This window comes from Filicampus tigris, chromosome 19 (assembly GCF_054856515.1).
Source record: "Filicampus tigris isolate MCC_2025a chromosome 19, RoL_Ftig_1.0, whole genome shotgun sequence".
Classification (NCBI taxonomy): domain Eukaryota; kingdom Metazoa; phylum Chordata; class Actinopteri; order Syngnathiformes; family Syngnathidae; genus Filicampus; species Filicampus tigris.
Window position 1 is genome coordinate 10,479,537 of NC_141235.1, and position 16,018 is coordinate 10,495,554.

Below are 16,018 nucleotides of genomic sequence, written 5' to 3' on the forward strand. Positions count from 1 at the left end.
CTTCTTACGGTCTGGAAGGCAGATTGTTGAAATATATATGGACGAGGAGACACAATGACCTTCAGGCCCCAGCTGGCTCAGAGGATAGTTCCATGGATTGTGAGTCAGAGTTTGTGGGTTCAAGCCCCACATAGGTCTGTGCATTGCATGCAAGTAAACAGAACCACAGATGTAAGTCCAATGCATTTGTGTATACACTCACGAATGCTTACTTTTTGGTGTGTACATGGTCGCCTTTTTACGAATAAAAAAACACCTTACTCTACTCCAACCTCATATAAAAAAAAAACCCCTTACTATACCCTTACCTCGTTTTTCACAAAAAAACGCTTTACTATCACCTTACCCTATTTTTCGAAAAAAATTGCCTTACACTACCCCGACCTCATATATAAAAAAAACCCTCACTATACCCTTAACTCGTTTTTCGCAAAAAAACGCTTTACTATCACCTTCACTGTTTTTCGAAAAAAATTGCCTTACTATACCTTACTATACATGGTAGTCTTTTTTTCACCAAAAAAACACCTTACTGTACATGCTCGTATTTTTTGCAAAAAAAACACCTTACTATACATGGTTTTTACCCCCAAAAACACCTTACTCCACATGGTCTCTCCCCCACCCCAAACGCCTTACTTTACATGGTCGTTTTTTTTTTTTATCTATACACAGGGGGTTGCGGACCTGTGGTTGGGGTGAAAAGATTGGGAGGGATGTGTTTTCTATGAATTACTTTTACACAAACAGTTGATGCTCTTTTGAGCAGTCCAAACGTATTCAGTGACTGCCAACTAGCAAAGAAGACTCGGATCTGACCGTGTCACTTTGTATTGTTAGCGGTGCTATGAAATGCTCAAATACCAACATGTCACATACGTAACGAGAGCTAACAAAGGTCACAGGTGTCACAACGAACGAAACATGCAATAATTACCATCCCAGATTTTACATTTCATCGCTCCAAACTCATTTACTGACTTTAGCTCAATTGGCAAACAGGGTTGAGGCGCAGTCACCAGACTGCATTGATAAAAGGATGACAGACAACAGACAGACAAAAAGATCGATTGACACGACATTGTTAGACCCCTCTAAAATGAGATGGCTCATCCCAAGGGGTTAATCCAATTCACAATTTTAATTCAAGTACAAAAGCATGTTCAGAACATACAAAAAGGAAGCTTTACATGTCGCTTCAGACAAAAGAAAATACAAAAATGTCAAAACAGTATTTCAGAGAACAAGTTACTCCAACAAATCATTGTTGCCTTGACACACGGCTCAGTACAAAATGCTGTCAGTGTTAGTCAGTGCACACCCAGTGAGTTAGTGACAGAGAGGAGACAAACACACCAAGTGGAAGAAGAAAAACATACTCTCCCTATTGTTGCCGCATTGCCCTCCGAGCACCGTAGCGTCTGCACATCTCGTTAAGGAACTCTGCGAAGATGAAAGACTCGTGACAGGCCTCGACATCCATGTTAACGTGTACGACTTTGATACTCACCTCAAGAGCAATCCGTTTTACTTTTGGGACAGTCACTTTGATTTTAACATACTTCTGACCCTGTCGTGGTTCTCCCAGGTGGCTCTCGTACCTAGCGGCTTCTGGACCCTGCTGCTGCAACAGCAACAGAGGATATACTGTAGTTGGACGTCACAAACCTATTTCATTGCGGGTTAGCCCAATCCGGCTCATTGTTCATTCTGCAAAACAGTCAGTACAAGCAGGTGTGCGTTTGTCACCTGACTGGCTGCTTGAGTGGTGAGTACTCCCAACTGGTGGTCCTTTGCACCATCCCACTCCACCGCTGCTGAGTAACAGTCTAATGCAGAAGGGGGAGAATTTGAATCATACTTAAGAACGACAACTTGTCATGGCCAAAAATGTTATGTCGACTGCAGGCTCTCCGATGGCCGATTGGGACAATGCGAGGCGGACACATCCGACTGACTTTTGACCCATCTGGCTCCTTCACCATGCACAACTGCAAAAACAAACCTCAATAGTTGTGTGCAGGTCACTTCATTTGTACATGGTCTTTTTTTTTTTCCACCCCCAAAAACACCTTACTATACAGTTTACTCAAAAGCCTTACTTTACATGGTCTTTTTTTTGTTTCTATACACGGGGGGTTGTGGACCTGAGGTTGGGGTGAAAAGATTGGGAGGCAATTGCTTGGCAACAATGTGGGTGTTTTCTCTGAATTGCTTTCACACAAATAGTTGATGCTATTTTATTTGAGCATTCCAAACGTATTCAGTGACTGCCAACTAGCAAAGAAGATTCTGGTATGACCGTGTCACTTTGTATTGTTAGCGGTGCTATGAAATGCTCATATATCAACATGTCACATACGTAACTAGCGCTAACAAAAGGTGGTGTCACAACGTTCAACGAAACATGCAATAATTACCATTTCAGATTTTACATTTCATCGCGCCAAACTCATTTACTGACTTTAGCTCAATTGACAAACAGGGTTGAGGGTCAGTCGAAATGCAGTCACCTGACTGAGCCAAAACCAGACTGCATTGACAAAAGGATGACAGACAGACAAAAAGATCAATTGACACGACACTGTTAGACCCCTCTAAAATGGGATGCTCATCCCAAGGGGTTAATCCAATTCCCAATTTTAATTCAAGTATAAAAGCATGTTCAGAACATACAAAAAGGAAGCTTTACATGTCACTTCAGACAAAAGAAAATACAAACATGTCAAAACAATATTTTAGAAAACAAGTTACTCCAACAAATCATTGTTGCCTTGACACAAAGCTCAGTACAAAATGCTGTCAATGTTAGTCAGTGCACACCCAGTGAGTTAGTGAATGAGAGACGACAAACCCACACACACAAAGTGGAAGAAAAAAAATACTCTCCCTATTCTTGACACTTTGCCCTCCGAGCACCGTAGCGTCTGCACCTCTCGTTGGGGACTGCTAAAGAAGAAAGAACATAACAGGCCTTGACATCCATGTTAACGTGTACGACTTTGATACTAACCTCAAAAGGCGAGCAGTTCATCTTTAAGCCTTCGTTCCTCTTTTTCATCACACCGATGCCCTTCTGAGGCCTGCGAAGAGAGGGGGAGGGGGACATTGAGTGCCACTTGGTTCTATATTTGCCTTGCATCCAGCTCCTCTTCCAAAGTTGCTAAACAAGCACACAAACAGTTTTACTTTTGTAACTGTCACTTTGATTTTGACATACTTCTGACCCTGTTGTGGTTCGCCCAGGTGACTCTTGTACCTAGCGGCTTCTGGACCCTGCTGCTGCAACAGCAACAGAGGATATACTGTAGTTAGACGTCACAAGCTCATTTCATTGCGGGTTAGCCCCATCCGGCTCATTGTTCATCCTGCAAAACAGTCAGTACAAGCAGGTGTGCGTTTGTCACCAGATTGGCTGCTTGAGTGGTGGTCCTTTGCACCATCCCACTCCACTGCTGCTGAGTAACAGTCTTAAGCAGACAGGGGGGATATGAATCATACAACAAATCATGGCAGAATTCTTATGAAGGTTCGCGTCGACCGCAGGCTCACCACTGGCCGATGGGAAGCGGACATCGAGCTGACTTTTGACCCATCTGGCTCCTTCTCCACCCTGCAACAAGTCAAGCGCATTTGTAGTGAGGGACCAATCCCCTTCCAGGGTGGGCAGCATTTCACACAATGTGGTATTCTACGATGTTACCTCAATACAAAACGAGACTCCATTTCCTGAGAGGAAACGCTTTAGCTCGGCTCTTGTCCCAGACACTCGCTGCAGAATCCACACGGCAAAAGCAGCGGAACCAAACGGGGAGCGTCAGTTGCGTCTTTGATTGCAACGTCTCCTTTGTGGCTTGCCCTCGTCTGTCGGATGCTGCCTGGTGCCGGCCTCTCTGCCCATCCCACAACGTGCAGGAAGTGAACAAAGAGGGGAATGAGGTTGGACGAGCAGGATAGGTGGGACCCATGACTTTTGGGCCACAATTCCCAATTTTGGGGGTTTACGTACTTGTTTACTAGCCTCATGTCCCATCAGACTCATCCGCCGCGCAAAACTAACAGATTCGTTTTGTGCCGGTCACTTCTTGACGATTCAGCTCCTACAACACAGACAAGCAAGACCTCTCAAGTAGGGCTGAACGATGAATTGCACCTGCACTATAATGTCAATTTGACAATCCGCAACTTCGTAATCGCAGACTTCCATTTAACGGGTCGGCGCTGTATGGAGAAAGCGGAGGGCTTTCAGAGCAGGATGTTTCATGAACGGCCACAAAGAGCGCCGAAAACATGCTAGTCCACGTCAACGGATGAAACGCATGAGACATTTCCGACTCAGAGATCAGTAAGCTTTCATCTTTACACACGATTGATTCGCGGTGGGCTTCGTCCCGAGCGGCTTCTTCTCCATCCTGCAACGACAAGTCAAGTGCATTCGTGGAGCCCTTCAAGCAAACCCAAGGTGGACCAAGGTTCGTGACACCACCACCACCTCGTGAAGTGAGCGCAGGCGGCAACAGTTCACACAATGTCAACTCAAACAGCATTTCACAAGAATTCAACACGACAGGTAGACTCCTTCAGGGAAGCCGTTTTTCCTCAGGACATGGCTCGCTTGCTCGCTGGGTGGGTCTGTCGGCGCACAAGAGTCCAGAGCGACGCCTCTCGGGGAAGTGGTCCACCTCAGATTTTGTCCCGATTACGGCTGCAGAATCCACACAGCAAAAGCGTCAGAAATGAAACAGATTAGCCTAGATGTATGTCACTTGCTTATTTGATTGGAGCGTCGACTTAGCCTGTTACCCTCACTCACGCGTCCTTTTGTCCCATCCGGCTCATCGCCCAGCCTGCCAAAAGCATAACCTGCTATTAGTTGCGTGCTGCTCACTTCATTGTGTGCGCATGACTTCCCTCGTGCGGCCATTGTTGCTGCCTCTCGGCCCGTCCCACTCCACTGCTGCCCTTCAAGTCATCAACAAGGGGGCGGGGTGGGGGGGCGACATGACTGAAAGGGAAAAATATGAAGCAAAACAAGCAAAGACATGACTCACACAGCCGAAGATCTGCTGAAGGTTCGAGTCGGCTGACGGCCGATCGGGCGAGGGCGGCGCAGACGAAGGCGCTGCAGCAGTTGTAGGTGGCGACTTGGGCTTAGCCGCGACCTAGCTGGACAGTCACAAAAATGGGCATGTTTGGGCCACATTGCTAAGCCCGACACTTATCTGATTGAATGGCACTCGTCGGCTTGCCTTACCTGACTTTTGAACCATCCGACTCGTCCGCCAAAAGGAAGAAAACAAATATTGGTTATGTACGGTCACTTCATTTGTCGAGGTACTCCTTACCCTGGGTCCAGTGCCTCTGGTTTCCGCTCACCTCCCCAACCCTGAAACACACTTTCATATTTAGTGATGCACGTAACCTTTTTCAGACTTGTACAAGCCAGCTTTCCAATCGACCTCCTCAAACAACAAAAAGCTGCTCTGGATCCAGACAAGCCAAACAACCAGCTGACCAACTTCAAGATTCCTTGCCAAAGAGCACTCCTTTCTAAGGTCGATCAACCGGCAACAGCAACAATGCTCCCAACCTACGCGCAACCAAGGCAAACCACAAAGCTCACTACTCTGCACGCTCCTGTTCTACATTTACAGGCGACCCTTGAACAGATCATACTCATGTGTGTCGCTTGATGCTTCATTTGGGGAACTGCTCCTCTTCTTCATCCGGGCCCTGCAGCCAAAAAAAAAAAAAAAAAAAACAACCCGAAAATATTGTAGTTGTGCCCCTTGCTTATCAAATTGCCATGTGCTTTGTTACCTCTGCCCAGCTTTTCCATTCGTCAGGCTCCTCTTTGACCCTACAAAGCTGCTTTTGTGCATTTCTGGTCTTCACACTGCTCTCGTTGGCTTTGGTGTATCCCGTCCCAAGCAGCTTCTTCACACTGCAATCAAAATATATATTTTGCACGCATGTCATTTGTGTCTTTGGTTTTCTCACCCTCGTCTGGTGGATCTTGGCGCCTCTCGCTCATCCCACTCCAACGCCACCTTGCAACATAACCCACAAGAAAACGCAGGGTACAGTACAACAATTACAGGTTTGAGAACAAATTGAACTTGCATGTTCACAGTAAACGTACAAAAAAGATAAAAGTTTTAGTGTTGATCACCATGACTGAGTGCACCCTAAAACCACCACACTGCACATTAGCTCCTTGACGCTTACATTTGTTTGAAGGAAAAAAAAAAAAAAAAGCTTTTCCTCCCACTCAGCTGGAGCAACCTTTCAGTGTAGACAGTGAACATGTCACTTCTGCTCACAAAACAGTTTCTGTTGAGGCATCGATGAAGTTTGCACATTTGGACAGCCTGTCCCCTTCCAATTGGACTAAGACTAAAAAAAAAAAACGAGAGAAATCAGTTTAGACAAGATGGAATCAACTTGTACAGTTCCATCCATAATTGTCAAACAAGCTGAAACTTTACACAATTATTTTTACCTGGTCTGAGGTCCACCTGCTTGCTTTGTATTGAAGGAGCCCTGCCTTCATATTTAGATCTGCAAACAATCAACAGAAATTACGTTTATATCTGAACATGCGAATGTTGTAATAATGACAGATACTAGCTACAGTAGAGTACAGTTTCGAAAGAAAATACATGTTTGCTGCCGAAAATACATTGCGCTTGACCACAGTGAATTAGCATTTAACCGAATCCGTGAAATGTATTGAAAGACACTTGTCATCGGCACAGGTACACATTAAGACCATTCATGTTTTCATTTTAGCACAACTTACCTCAGGTTTGCAGTCCAAAATTACAGCATGGCATGAGGCTAGCTTTGCCGTCCAAATCGGATGAAGTGTCCCCTCCGACAGGAAACCGGAGAAATGAATGCTTGTAAAAGGTTTCATTTTTTGTTTTTTTGTTTTTTTAAACCGGCAGCGGAAGAATACAGTCGGGATTTTTGACCATTTGGAGCGGAAAGGGTTCAAATGAAAATTCGTGACAATTGGCGTGAAAGGGAACACAAAACCACAATCACAAGTTTGCAAAACATTCATACCACCTGAAAGAAAATGCACCATATTCTATAAAACCCCCACACAATTAGTTAAAGAACCATTACAGTTCAATTGTCGAGTACAAAGGCATTGTCATGGACAACAATGGAAAAAAAAAAAAAAAAAGCTGGCCAGCATTAAAACAAACCAAAATAATTTGAAATCATAGCAAAACAAACAAAGAGGACAATGTGCTAAGTCAAGCAAAGGGAAGTGAATTGAGATTGCTGTGCTCAAACCTCAAACGCTGTTGCGTGCCTCAAGTGTGCAAATCCTTCAACAAACAAAATGTAATTGGCCAAACGGCCAAAAAACGACAAACATTTCCTCGTGTGCGCACTTACCCGAGAAAACGCCAAGCGGGCGGTCGCCATCTTGCCGCACCTGTGCACTGCACGCGACGATTCCCCTTCTGCACACCTGTTCCAAATCACCAGCAGGCCTCACGTCACGTGCACCAATCCAAGCCAATCTTTTGTTTCTGCTTGTTCAAACGAAGTTGCGTCCCTCAAGTGTGCAAATCCTACAACAAACAAAATGGCATTGTGAGAAACGGCCGAAAAAAGACAAACATTTCCTCGTGTGCTCACTTACCCGAGAAAACGCCAAGCGGGCGGTCGATCGCCATTTTGCCGCACCTGTGCGCCGCAGTCGATGAATGCCGTTCTGCACACCTGTTCCAAATCACCGGTAGGCCTTACGTCACGTGCACCAATAGAAGCCAGCCTTCTTCGTCTGTTTGTTGATCGGCACTTTGCACACTAGCGCCACCTGGTGACATGTCGTGATGACTGCTTGGCTCACTGTGGAATGGAAATCGTTGCTTTTGGTCAGTACGAGAAATGATGTCGGGACAACCTCCGGGAATCCAAAAATAAATAGACGAGCCGTTTTTCCATGCTATATTCGATTTTCTGTCGTAGAAATAAAATAAATAAATAAGACCGGGTGCGTGTCTCTTCTGGTCATTGGATATTATAAAGTCAAAAACATTTTGGATTTTCAATTTTTAATTCTTAAACGAAAATATGTACATGCATGCGTGCATACATATATAGTTATTTATTTATTATAATGTGTTTATTTATTTATGTTGGTAGTGGAGCATAATTGGCCAAAATGTACGTTATCACCCAGGCGGACACACTTCTATTCGCTGGCTTTTGATCAGACCTGAAATTTTCGGCTCTTTTCCGGTGTCAATTGTATATAGTGTTTTATGTTAATTTATTGATGAACACTTGTGTGTCATGGCCTTTTATTACAATACAATTGTATTTATATAGCGCATTTCATAGACCTGCGACAAAGCACTTAACAAACAATACAATAAAAAAAACAATTTGAAGTCTGGGCAAGATCGTTGTTATGGCGGAGACTCATTGCATGCGCTAACCCTCTTGTGGCCCAGGGGAGTTACTGTTTTGACGTAGTAAAATAAACGATTGCAAGCCCTTCAATTCGGAGCTGATGTCTCGTCTATTTAGTGGAGTCCGCACTTACAGCTACCAACACATTGTGTCTGAATGTGTCACGTGTGCTAAAGAGAGACTACAACACAGAGAAACACTGCTGCCCACGGAATTCCCAACACGTCCCTGGGAGCTAGTTGGTGTGGATCTGTTTGATCGGGACCATCCCTGCACACCCGCGTCCCCCCAGCACCGCATGTTCTCAACAGAGCAATTCCAAAAGTTCTCTTCTGAATGATTCTCCCTTCACACCACCTCTGGTCCAAGATTTACATTCTACATTATTCATTGAAACATTTCGAATTACAGTAGTTCATAATGTACTCAGAAAGGGGGATGTTATGGTAGCGACTCTTGCATGCGCTAACGCGGAGCGCCCTCTTGTGGCCCAGGGGAGTTACTGTTTTGACGTTGTAAAATAAACGATTGCAAGCCCTTTCTCCTTCCTTTCTCGCTCTGAAAGCGAGGCTAGTGGCTACTACACTACTGCCTGTGCTTCCTGCAGCGCGAACCAACGGCTGAAAACCATAAAAACCGAAAATGTAATATTGAAACTGGAAATACGGAAATTCGAGCCCTTTCCAGAAAACTCCACATATTTTGTAGTTTATTTTTACAAGGGGCGTTAAAATGAATATGCTATTTTTGTTTCAAAAATAAAAATTGAAAATACAACCCTAAATTTGTTTTTTGATTTGCGTTTCACAATTAAAAATAGAATGAACGTCAGGTACACGGACCTACACGGACCCTATTCGACCATAGCATTTTCATTTCCTATTTGTTACATTACTCAAAGACAAATCTAAATGTATCAGAATTTCATTTGGACACAATATCACTTGTAACATTACAAAACCGGGGTGTAGGAATTCCAACGTGGGTACTTTTTTCCCTGACGGGGCCAAAGGGCCACGCCCCTGGTGGCCTCGTCTCGGAATTCCTTCTACATCCATTCGTTGTTTTGTGCGTAAAACTACAATTATTACCAAATTTACAGTGCCTGACTCAGAAGATATAAAGCTGTCAGATTTATAGCCTAATAAATCACACAGCACAAACAAGGACGCAGGACCTTTAAGTGTAAAAGCTGCTATGTTTAATTCCCAAATGTAAAGGCAGATTGTTTATGTTTTACAATCAAACTTATCAGTTGTCTTATCACTTTTACCCCACTTTTATCCCTTCAATGTTCAGTGATGAACTGGTGGAAAACAGTGCAAATATACAATCTGGTGAACACGAGTGAAATGTTGCGGCAAAATTGCTGTCAAGGACATCATGGGAACAGAGAAGAACATTTCTGTTAATTAGTATTCGCACAGACATTGTCACAAAAGACAACTCCCCAATTTGTATTAGTTGAATGTGTACAGAGCAGAAAGTAGCAGGTTATACTTAGAGTATACTGATATTACATCATGTGTCCTGTGATAGTCGGGGGAATGATACATATGGAGCAACCCACAGTTAGCTAAAGAAGTCATTTTCTCATTTTTATGTCATGTCAGACATAATAAGATGCAATCAACACTGTCTGGGTTTGACTCCTGTAGTTTGACATGCTCAACTCAAATATTGTGGAAGGTCAATTTTTACACAATATTGATGAGCAACAACCAATCCATATTTTATGAACTTGCTCAGTCAAATGTATATCTATCCATCCATTTATAAAATAAGTGTGCAAATTGTTTCTGTTTTTTGATTTTTCAGGATCTATTCCAAGTTAATTGGCTTTTTGCAGTATTGCATAATTGTTTGCATTACTGACGCTGCTATGCCTTAAAGGGGAAGTCAATAAAAAACTGTTCTTTACAATAACATGCTCTATGCACCCTTACTACTCCAAACATGACATTCTGATGAATATTGCGTTAGTGGAATATGAAGCACCCAATCCACCTATATTTATCCATCTGCACGGATTGTGCTGCTTAATTCATATTCCACAAACGCAATGCTCATCATAATACGGTGTTTGGACGAGTGGTTCCAAACAGAACATATCATTATAAAGAACATTTTTCACTTGCCTTCACCTTGAACAAAAAAAGTAACATTTATCAAAAATAACACTTGGCTAGATTTAGTAATAAAATTATATCTTGGCTATAGCAAAACTTGAATTCCTGCTAAATAAAAAAAATATTGCACCACGTATGAAACAAAAGAAGCTTGAGGCAAATATGAATTGACTTCATTATGCACAATTGTATGCAATTAATATTCAGTCTTGAATAAAGTGAAGGATATTGAACCATGGACCCTTGTTTGGTTGCTCTTTGTGACGCTGCTCGGATAACACGTGCACGCACGCACGCACAGTGATGCATTTGTATCATCATGCCATATGACACGACAAGACGGTGTTTGCAGGTTCTCAACTCCACTCAGAGGCACTCCCTAGAATTAGCTTAGGTGGTGTGAGTTGACAAAAATCTCTCAGAATTATCGATGCGCTTTAAAAAATAGCCATTCATTGGAAAGTCATCGGAAGACATCGTAAAAAGGACTGATGTCCAAAACACCTCCTTGCTTTTGTTTTTTTCCCCCCCCCGTTGCGTCCACGTCGCCCTGACAATCAAGAGATGACTTGTGTGTCTTTTTCTCTGTCCTCTCAAACGACGCTCTTTCAGCAGAGTCATTCAAGAGAAGTGCAGCAGAGGGAGCCGTCGTCCCTTCTGGATAATGAGAAAAAAAAAATAGGCTGTGTTATGGTGCCTTCTCAAGGGCATTGGAAGGTCATATTTTGTCATCTGTCATCTCCAGGAACTGGGCGTAGACGTCTCTGGAACACTCCCCTTTCTGGTTGTACAGGAACTTGTAGTAGCTGCCATCAGCACAAATAGCTGCGGTGGGTAAAGAAAGACGAACGAAAAAAACACTTGCATGTGAAACGTTCGAAAGTCAACTGACAAGCATATTATTTGTTCGAATATGGAATTAATGTTTCAGATTGAAGCGATCCGTACCAGACTTAGACTGTCACGTGTCATTATAAACAACACTGTGCGTGTAAATGAGGGATAAAACGGTTTGCCGTGATCACATTTCAAATGTATTTTTTAGCGTTAGCATTGGAAGCTAACAAGATCACCATTCGCTAGTCCATACAGGAAATCTTCCCGTTTATCGCCTCAATCAAAGGCACATGTTTTGATTTGTGTCATTTGAATGAACGTGTCTATTTTTTTGTTTACATAGACTAAACACACATACAGCTTTTTTTTTTCTTTTTTTGAAACCAATATGCATAAACTGTGAGAATTTTGGTTACCATAATCGTGATATTAAATTTCCACACCATTTCAACTCTAATTTAGATATGTGCTTGGTGGTTGGTAGGCGGGGTCAATGACATGTCCAAATCTCCATTTTCAATTTTGCCAAGGATGTGCCTTCCCACTTTCTGACAAGGACCAGCACGGGTGTACAAGAGCTCTCACCTATGACAGCGTTGGGCTCAGTTCCAAAGGCACACAAACATGGGGAGCTTGAGGGCAACTGGAACTTGGAAAAGCTCCACATGGAGCTGAAGTATTTGGGAAGAAAGCTGGCTGAGGCCAAGCTGTAGAATGACACACAACGCCGTTACAAAGTGTTACAAAGGTCGAAAAGACATCAGCGGTTGTCATTTTGCATGTTCGCCATTTCTATGCTAACGATTTGCGGTTAGAATCGTAGGTCAATCTTGTTGTGGTACAAATGGGGGAGGGGGGGGCGATGGTGGAGATGGCAATAAAAACAACTTCTAACCTTGATTGCCTATTCCTCTTTGCGTCTTCGGCTGCGAAGATGTGCACCGTGCCATGGTCACTCGATACACAAATGAGGGATGCATCCTGGTTGAAATTTATGCTATAAAAAAAAAAAAGCTCAATGAAAAGTAGGAAGAACAGATTAAGGTTCCAACTTCAAAATCCAAAACCTGGCTATGTGAATGAATAAAAATATGGGTGGGGGGGGGGGACAACATTGCTTCTAATCGACACATTCCTTAGTTGCTTTTCCCCCGCATCATGCTAAAACTAAACATTCATATAAAAGCTAATAATTCTCAATGGTTTCTTTTCACCTTTAAAACTGGGTCGTTTTAAACGACAAATCTGTTAACTGATGCAAAATCAAGCAACCTTTAACTTAAATGCTGATACAAAGTGGACATAATTGTAAACAGCTACATGCCATTGACACGTTTACATGTTTGCCTTGTCTCACCAATAAATGTTGGCCGCCTGAGAGCCTCGTCTTAGCTCCTGTATGAGCTGACCCACCGACGTGTCAAAAATTCGGATCAGGGTCCCCTGTGGACAAACACCACACAATTTGGTCACATTTAAAATGGCAACAATCCAAAACAAAATGACTTTGCGCCATTTGCACTGTTGGCCTACTTTCTCTGACGCTGTCGCTATTCTGGTGCCCTGCAGGTTGAGGGCGATGCAGCACAGCGCCCCCTCGTGGGCAGGGATGTCCACTGGGGGCTTCTCGGTGTTGGCCAAGTCCACAATCTGAACGTGGCCCGAGTGAGTGCCAGGGAAGGCCAGAAGGGAGTTGTTGCTATTGGGACACAGCACACACAGACCTGAAGGAAGAGAAGAAGCCAGAGAGTGACTCGTCTGTCAATTTAAAGCGCAAGTCAACCCAAAATTTTTTTTAAGAATATGTTCTATGCAAGACCACTAGTTGAAACAGGGTATTCTGATAAATATTGCGTTTGTGGAATAAGTGTTGGCTAAGATGGCTAAAAACAAGTGAATTTTGCTGCTTAACTTAATATTCCACAATCGCAAAATTAATCAGAATGCCGTGTTTCAACTAGTGTAGTGGGAACATATTCTTGAAAAAAATATGTTTGGTTTGACTTCCGCTTTAACGAACGTAAGCCCGTGAAAGGAAGCCTGGAAGCGCAGGCACTAACCTTTGGGGTTGTAGCAGGTCTCAAACACGTGCAGTTGATGGGGATTATGGGTGAAGGTGAACACTTTAATCATGGAGTCCAGGACCACCACGATTCTGACCACAAAACGGCAAAATAGTCACACTCCCGCCCACGGACGATTTGATCACGTGAGCGTTTGTTGATTTTTGGGCCGAGCGGCGGGTGGCACCTGTCACGCCGAAGCTTGACTGCTTTGACCTCTGTGGAGAACTCAATCTCAATGACTGTCTTCTTCTTCAGGTCATCCCAGATCATTACTAGAGTAAAGTCAATAGCAGGTAGAAGAATCCAAATGATGACAAAGACACACCTTCTCAAATTAAAAGGTTTGTCAAGCATACCTTTATTGGTCGGGTACTTGGGTTTCTTTCCTCCACCCACAAGAGCCAGATAGTTGCACCGGAAAAGCATTTCCACGTGGCCCACCCCGCCCTCCAAGAACTCTAAGAAGTGAAAAGAAATGCTCTGACATCAAACTCGGTCGCGCTATGATGGCTTTTAACACCAATGTGGGAAAAATGTACCCCTTCGAAAACAAAAATGCCTGCGTGAGGCTCTGATCTACAAATTTGAGCAGTTGAAATGTTTTCAGGCACGTTTACCTTGTTTCTCCTTCTCTTTAAGAGGATCTGTGTTGTAAACCCGAAAGCCATTCTCCATTCCACAGGCAAAGCACCCTGCAGAGGCACACATTTAACACAAAGGAGACTAATAATACATTTAATGCAGCGGTTCTTAACCTGGTTTCAAACGAGTCAGTCTCAGCAAAGGTCAAGACACACACACTGTGTCTGTGTGATTTGTGCCAACTTCAGAACAACAACACTCTCAGCTTTTTGGCGTCACCAAATTTAGAAAGCCTCAACTCGTACTGTTAGTTACAACGTATCTTGGACGGTAAACATAAAAATAAAGAAAACCAACACACTTGGCTTAAAAAAATTATATCAGTGTGACACTTGCCAAGGTAACGCTGAGCATTCCTGAATTTAGCTCTGTAAGCCAGCAGCAAAACTTCTGTGATTTGCAGTGAATTCATGATTTTTCGATTTTGATTGATTTTGTGTGCAACTGATGATGGTTCACTTTGTGCATTGATACCTATTTTTTGAATTAGAAAACAAAACACATTGTAGTTTTCCAATTATGAAGGGTTCAGTGAAAGCATGTATGAAACTTTAAGAAGCACTTATTTAATGCATTAACAGTCATATCAGACTTCTCAGACGACCACCACCGACATGCACTGACATAGGATATGATATGACAGGCATTTACCATAAATACCGGAATGACTGGCGTATTGAACCTTGAATACGTATTGAACGCATAGCTTTAGGTCGAACAGATTGCCATAATTAATGTAGACAAGGCAACAAAAGACACGTAATAGAGATCAAAGCTACGCTACACATGCTATAGGTGTGGGTGACACTCATTTAGTTCGTAACGTTTTGTCTTGCCGTTGTATAGTATCGATTTGTAATAATGAAGGATAAATGGTTCATAACATAAAAAACAGTACATTCAGATTTGATTATGATACCGGAACGCCCGTTAGAAGTGATCGTTCCGCGCTACTCCTAATATGATGGTGGTTGGCAAACATTAATTCATGTTTACGATGATTTATTAAGACCCTGTTCAGGTACCTCAACATATATTAACTCAAATATTTGCTGATGCATGACCGTAGAATGAAACCACAATAACAACGTAAGCTGTAGCTAGCGGAATGAGGCTAGCAGTGGCTAACAACAACAAAACGGTAGGTGATTTACGTTAAAAGTTCCGCAAGTGACAGGGACAACTGTCGTGATATTGGATATTCCTAAATTGAGAAAACGAGTTACGATCAGTTACATCAAATGTCGACTATTTTCAGTGCGTTAGCAGTGTTAGCTTAGCACCCGCGGCGCTGTACGTATCCCTTATTGGGAGAGGAAAAAAAAAACATGACAGCGTCACTTCTCACCATGGTCCTGGTTAAATCCGGCGTAAAGGAGTCCGTTCCCTTGCGGATTAGACAGCAGTGAATTCATCGTTTCAAGCGAGGCAACCAAATTCCAAATGGTGTAATCGATAATCAAACAACTACTGCTGCTCGGACAGCTAACTGGCTAGCGTCATCATTCCTCTTGAGTTGGCTGCATGTAGAAGGAAGGATGCAACAGACACTGGTTCCTGTTTAGCCGAGACATGTCAAGTATTCGAAGTCTGGAGACTTCCGTTGGATTTTTGGTCTACTCTTATAAATGAATTTATTGCGAAATAAAAATTAATAGTGCGTGGAACTATTTGTGTTCCAGATAATAAGCAAAGTCAAATAATTCAACAGAGGGCCCGAGTAATAACAGTTAAAGAACATTTAAGAGAGTGATTGACACGGTTGCATTTACTAGTTTCTAATGCAAAATGTATTTACATGTTAATTGACAAAGTGCCCCAGTGGCCTAATGGATAAGGCACTGGCCTCCTAAGCCAGGGATTGTGGGTTCGAGTCCCATCTGGGGTGACGAGAGAATTTACGGT

General features: G+C 43.0%; 2 protein-coding genes and 1 non-coding gene across 4 annotated transcripts; 1 reads left to right on the top strand and 2 right to left on the bottom strand.

The window, feature by feature from the left end:
• Positions 1-1,122: 1,122 nt before the first annotated feature.
• Positions 1,123-7,777, bottom strand: LOC147129440 (uncharacterized). Of its 2 annotated transcripts, XM_086017574.1 has the most exons (16): positions 7,664-7,777; positions 7,414-7,592; positions 6,803-6,902; positions 6,503-6,561; positions 5,821-6,396; positions 5,677-5,733; positions 5,255-5,590; positions 4,010-5,166; positions 3,704-3,893; positions 3,553-3,613; positions 3,408-3,470; positions 3,221-3,282; positions 3,014-3,083; positions 1,750-1,829; positions 1,511-1,624; positions 1,123-1,443 (listed from the first exon to the last, which is right to left on the bottom strand). In XM_086017574.1, the coding sequence occupies exons 9-15, from the start codon at positions 3,724-3,726 to the stop codon at positions 1,543-1,545; spliced, it is 441 nt and encodes a 146-aa protein (XP_085873700.1). In that variant the 5' UTR covers positions 3,727-3,893; positions 4,010-5,166; positions 5,255-5,590; positions 5,677-5,733; positions 5,821-6,396; positions 6,503-6,561; positions 6,803-6,902; positions 7,414-7,592; positions 7,664-7,777; the 3' UTR covers positions 1,123-1,443; positions 1,511-1,542. The 2 variants fall into 2 exon arrangements, with proteins under 2 accessions (XP_085873700.1, XP_085873699.1); XM_086017573.1 differs by lacking the exons at positions 5,255-5,590; positions 5,677-5,733; positions 5,821-6,396; positions 6,503-6,561; positions 6,803-6,902 and having other exon boundaries at positions 3,387-3,470; positions 4,010-4,100.
• Positions 7,778-9,617: 1,840 nt separating this feature from the next.
• On the bottom strand, positions 9,618-15,818 carry wdr45b (WD repeat domain 45B). The gene is made up of 10 exons (XM_086017486.1): positions 15,462-15,818; positions 14,089-14,163; positions 13,828-13,929; positions 13,656-13,743; positions 13,466-13,560; positions 12,939-13,129; positions 12,763-12,848; positions 12,301-12,402; positions 11,991-12,112; positions 9,618-11,393 (listed from the first exon to the last, which is right to left on the bottom strand). The coding sequence occupies exons 1-10, from the start codon at positions 15,526-15,528 to the stop codon at positions 11,287-11,289; spliced, it is 1,035 nt and encodes a 344-aa protein (XP_085873612.1). The 5' UTR covers positions 15,529-15,818; the 3' UTR covers positions 9,618-11,286.
• A 110-nt stretch (positions 15,819-15,928) lies between these two features.
• On the top strand, positions 15,929-16,001 carry trnar-ccu (transfer RNA arginine (anticodon CCU)). Its single transcript has one exon. It is a non-coding gene; the product is annotated as a tRNA-Arg (tRNA).
• The last annotated feature ends 17 nt before the right edge of the window (positions 16,002-16,018 follow it).

Coding starts and splice junctions, on each gene's coding strand:
- wdr45b (XM_086017486.1), bottom strand. CDS start 15,528: ATGAATTCACTGCTGTCTAATCCGCAAGGGAACGGACTCCTTTACGCC. Junction 13,130..13,465: donor GACCTGCTACAACCCCAAAG/GTTAGTGCCTGC, acceptor CTCTTCCTTCAG/GTCTGTGTGTGCTGTGTCCC. Junction 12,113..12,300: donor AAGAGGAATAGGCAATCAAG/GTTAGAAGTTGT, acceptor GTCATTCTACAG/CTTGGCCTCAGCCAGCTTTC.
- LOC147129440 (XM_086017573.1), bottom strand. CDS start 3,726: ATGGAGTCTCGTTTTGTATTGAG. Junction 3,283..3,386: donor TGACAAACGCACACCTGCTT/GTACTGACTGTT, acceptor TTGCTGTTGCAG/CAGCAGGGTCCAGAAGCCGC. Junction 3,084..3,220: donor GAACCACAACAGGGTCAGAA/GTATGTCAAAAT, acceptor CTCTCTTCGCAG/GCCTCAGAAGGGCATCGGTG.